Genomic DNA, 4,867 nt, shown 5'->3' with positions numbered 1-4,867 from the left:
AATATATAAAACAACAAAATAAATTTCAATTCATATATTTTTATTTTCTCTCAGTGTCAGATAAGACATTACATCATCTTTACATGAAAATATACGATGACAAGTGAAAAACTACGGAAATAACAAAGACTTCATGCTCACTGAAGAATCGCTCAATATCAAAACCATTCGTATCCAAAAGAGTAATAAAATTCACTATTTGCTCTTGTAACTTCTTAAAATTTCTCTGCTATTAAGATAAATAAGACATAAGTGTTATATGTTTGATTGTTTAAACAGTAAAATCTTTTCCCTAGGTGATAGGAATTTCCAGATAACCATATTTATAAATTGATATAGATTTTCAAAATTACTGTGAACATTTGTATAAAATATTTACATTTTTACTGATTATATAAGTAGTATAAAATAATTATGAATATAGAAATATCTTTTTCTATATCTTAGGCACAAAGACAGCGTAAAAACTAAAGCCATGTACAAGCTTTTGTATCGTAATTGCTAATACAAAAATATTTGTCATTTTTATTAAAGAAAGTTAGAAAATCACTTCAACAGATGGTACATTTCCGAAGCAAAGTACATCATATCACGCAGATTTTTTCCATAAATTGTAGATTGTTGTTTTTTGCTTAACACAACACAGTATTCCAGGTTTTGATAAGTTCATTATCTGGTCACATTAGTTTCGTGATAAGAATGCCGCAGACTGAATTAATCGATAATAGGAAGAATGAAACTGCTGCTTAGCAGCTAAAACGTAAATTACTTCTTGAAGTTCAAGAACTTTTATCAAAACCACCTTGCAGTTCTTTGTAAAAATAAGAACAGTGAAATTACATTCAATGATGACTAGGATATACTGGATTTACTGATCACAAATTTTAGGCTGCAGTCTAGGTTTTTAAAAACCAAAATAAAAGTCGATTTAACAAGTTATCCAAATCTAAAGAAATTTAAATTTTCTACCAATATTTAAAAAAATAGTTTCATGTTCGATTTGTCAATCTCGCAAAAACTTGAAATTTGTATTTCATTGTCTTAAACTTATGCATAATATAAAACTTCAAGATATAATCTTTCAATGTAAATGTCAAGATCAGAGGAGATATTTAAACCTTACGCAATTATGAATAAAATCATCAATTCACTCTACACGATACCTACATGTTCCTCTTGTAAAGTTGCGTAATCCTGCAGGTAATTTTAAATAAATTGTTTCTTTTGAATTAACAAATAATGGAGGGAAAGATTGATATCAGTTTAGAATATTTTTTCTGCGTCAGTCGATCCGCTTCTGGTCAAGTTGAACAGGAAGATCAAGAACGTTGGAATGAATTACGATCGATGTTGTCCGGCTTGAATATACAGTAAAGTTACTAATTCTCATGCTGTCCGAGATAGGCATTGCACGATGGACAGAAATGTTTCTGTGCTAAGCAAGTATCCATACAGTAGGGACATGGAGCGCATGGCCAGCACCTGAAAAAATAATCACTCATTGTGAGATTGTCAAGTAATTCCTCAAACAAGACATTGCGGATGAAAATGAGAATGTGGATTAAGAAGAGTTTAAAAATTAAGACTTGTAAGGCACAAAGATTCAAATGATCTTGTTCTGCTCAAAAAATGGCAATGCATATATTTTTGATCGGGAATTTTTTACATTTTTAGTAGAAACTATGCAATTTTTTATGTGTGCAATTTCAAATTCATTTTAGTAAGAAAAGCTCAGTTTATAACATTTTTCAATATACAACCACTTACATAAAAATATTTTTAATGTAAGTTATCAAATATTCAGCAATTAAAAAGTATAAGTGTTTCGCAGTCATCATACCACTTATTGTTCTAAAAACGGTGAAAGAGATGAACCTGTTTTCCAAAAACAGGTAAGAAAATGAAAAATTTAAAGTTGAATAAACATGTAAATTAACACTAACATTTTAGTAGTTGAAATAATAAAAGACCTTTGTTTTTGATAACCTTTTCCTGTGCGCGATATTCGAACTCATCAGACTATTATAGTCATTAATATTATTATTATTATTATTATGAGTAAAAACATTTCTGTGTTGAAATGTTGTCACAGGCCAACATGCCGAAGGCATTTTTGGTTAGAGTTGGATTTTAATTTGATCATTTTGCACGGGGCTGTCCTGGTATATATATCATCAGTCACGGACGCATTTTTATAATGCAATGCAGTGATCTGATGAGAGCAGTCTGCCCAGACATATTGGAGAAAGTCTGGTTTTTACCCCATCATTGACGGACTGGGTTGCAGTCAAGTACACGATGGGGGGACCTACAGCTTAAGGTGGGTTCCAAACCACCAGAACCTCAGTAAAGGTACATTGAAAAATTTCTAGAGGTACTGGCTCAGGGATCGAACCTCGGACCTCTGAGGTGAAGTCCGAGTGTCCAACCAACTGAGCCACCGAGGCTCTCTTATTATTATTATTATTATTATTATTATTATTATTATTATTATTATATCATGAAACCAAACCCCTTGCAGGGAAAGTGTAACTCGTTCGGTTCTAGCCTGATTAAACTACCGGGAATCAAGATAAAGAATTTAAATGGTAAGCGTAAGTGAAGGATTTGTAGTCAAGGGGATAGATTTGAGCTCGGATTATACAATAAAATTGTTGTTGGTTCAACCATAGAATATGGTTATTATATAGACAATAAAATATTTGGTTGACCCAAATAAATTTATGGCTGTTTGGAGCACTTTGTTGATTCAACAACAAAAATTGATCGTTTACAATTTTTTTCCGTGTGTATAAGCAATTTTCCTCCACAAATCCTTATTCTGACATACATATTTTATATCCTTATTGTTAGTCTACGTCAAACGTCGTCCATTCTCTCAACATGACCTAACCTTCTCAACAAACTTCTCACTCTTGTCAGTTTTTTTTCTAAACGGCACATTCTTTGAGAATCGTCTCATTTCTTGTCTTGTCCATTAGCGTTTTATTTACTTAATCTTAATTATTTTCAAAATAAATCCAAAATTCCGGAAACGACAAGTTATAGACTTAGCAAATACGAATGATTGCAAAGCTTGGTTGTATAAGGAATCTTTGTTCATATTTATCTACAATTTCAGATATATAATTAGGTTCAGGATTTCAAATAACCAATCCGTAATCTAACTCCCACCTAATTAGTGTATAATACAGCGTTCTTATAGTTCAAGTGAACTTAATTACGGCGTATTCTAAGCATTAAGCCTAGATATTGATTATAGCTTCGTGAACTATATTATCAATTTGAATATTTTATAAGTAGTGAAGCGCTCACGTAAATACCCAGATCACAAAATTTTTACTCCTGCAGTACCAATGTTATTTATTGTATAATCAAATTCAACGACTTATTTTTTTCTCGATATATAGACATGGCTTTATATTTAGCTGGATTGATATCTAAGTCATAACTGACGTACTAGTTGACCGAATTGTTCTCATCAATTTGCAGTACGTAACAGTCTTATACATTATATCTACAGAGATACAAAACTAGATACAGCAAGCCTAGATGTTAATTACCGTATCCGCATTGCTCATGATAATAATAAAGAGAAGCACACCAAGGTTCAAGCCTTGGTAGACCCCAATTTTACCGCAGGAATTTCATGCCGTCTGTGTTCACTTTACATCTATCCATTTCTTGGTACGTCCAAGTCTCGCTACCATACAGCACAGTGGATATACAAGGACATAATTACATATATAATGATATTTCAGCTTTATTCGCCTCATTTTTACTTCTACTATTGGCTCCTACACTACCGATATTAGTCCTACCCTTGTTTACATACCTGGATATCTCTTTATCTAACTTTCCTTCATCAGAAAATAAGTGTCCAATATATACGACATTTTTTAACCAAACACACTCATTTTTGTTTTATTTACGTTAATCTTAAAATCGATACTCTTCGCACTACAGTATCCAAACTGCTCATAAACATTCTCTGCAATTCCTCGACTGACTTGGTTGCCGTACATACCTGATCATCCGTGTATGGGGCATTATTTTGGAACTGTCCAATTTTAAAAGTCACATATATCGCGATTGCCTTCAGATTTTCAGAGTTTGTTTGTCTGCACGATAGTAATTCATCGTACCAATTTATAGAATACTACCATTCTTACCCAAAATACAGGCGGTGGAACTTTGATTCCCAGGACAAAACGAGTATTTTCAAATGGTCATAACTGCCTCTCTACAAACGCTAATTGAATTTTCTGCAAATGACCACTAAAGGGATTTTCAAAAAACTACCAATAGCCATTAGTAAATATGTTATCCATATAAATAAATATGTTAATCCATCAACTTTCTCCCGAAAACACAGGTCTGAAATACTTGAATATTGGTACTAATTAGAAATCACACAAAAATAAACAATATGTCGAGCAAGATTTTTATTGCAAAAAAGACTGGCTTTCTTTTAAAATTACTTTTGAAACAAAGAAAACAAAGGAAATTTAAACCTACAAACTAAAAATAACGCCGAGACTTTGAACCGGTGGCGGGGGGGGGGGGGGGGGGGGGGGGGGGGGGGGGGGGGGGGGGGGCTCGCTTTTTATTGTAAATTCAAAGATATAGGCCTAAAATAAACACACAAGAGGGGATGTATATGTGTGTGTATATATATATATGTTGTGTGTATATGCACGTGTGTATTTTTCTGTGTGTATATGACTATGTGTGCATACTTATTCTTTCTAGTCGCGACGCCTAAAATGAAATTTGTTGTTAATGGTTCTTTTTTTTTGTCAAAAATTATACTACCTGGCTCAAAACTGAATCATTTTCTTCAAAATTCGACAATTCTGTCAACATT

At 32.7% G+C, this 4,867-nt stretch overlaps 1 protein-coding gene across 1 annotated transcript in view; it reads right to left on the bottom strand.

The window, feature by feature from the left end:
* Nucleotides 1-19: 19 nt before the first annotated feature.
* The window catches only part of LOC117176921 (lipopolysaccharide-induced tumor necrosis factor-alpha factor homolog), a 29,771-nt gene continuing 24,923 nt past the window's right edge, over nt 20-4,867 (bottom strand). Inside the window, exon 4 of the mRNA XM_033367317.1 lies at nt 20-1,482. Coding sequence (XP_033223208.1) covers nt 1,380-1,482 — 103 coding nt within the window. The 3' untranslated portion in view covers nt 20-1,379. The remainder of the gene's footprint in view (nt 1,483-4,867) is intronic.

Source organism: Belonocnema kinseyi, chromosome 7, assembly GCF_010883055.1.
Source record: "Belonocnema kinseyi isolate 2016_QV_RU_SX_M_011 chromosome 7, B_treatae_v1, whole genome shotgun sequence".
NCBI classification, from domain to species: domain Eukaryota; kingdom Metazoa; phylum Arthropoda; class Insecta; order Hymenoptera; family Cynipidae; genus Belonocnema; species Belonocnema kinseyi.
The sequence above is the reverse complement of the archived record's forward strand: the minus strand, read 5'-3'. Positions and strand labels throughout refer to the sequence as shown.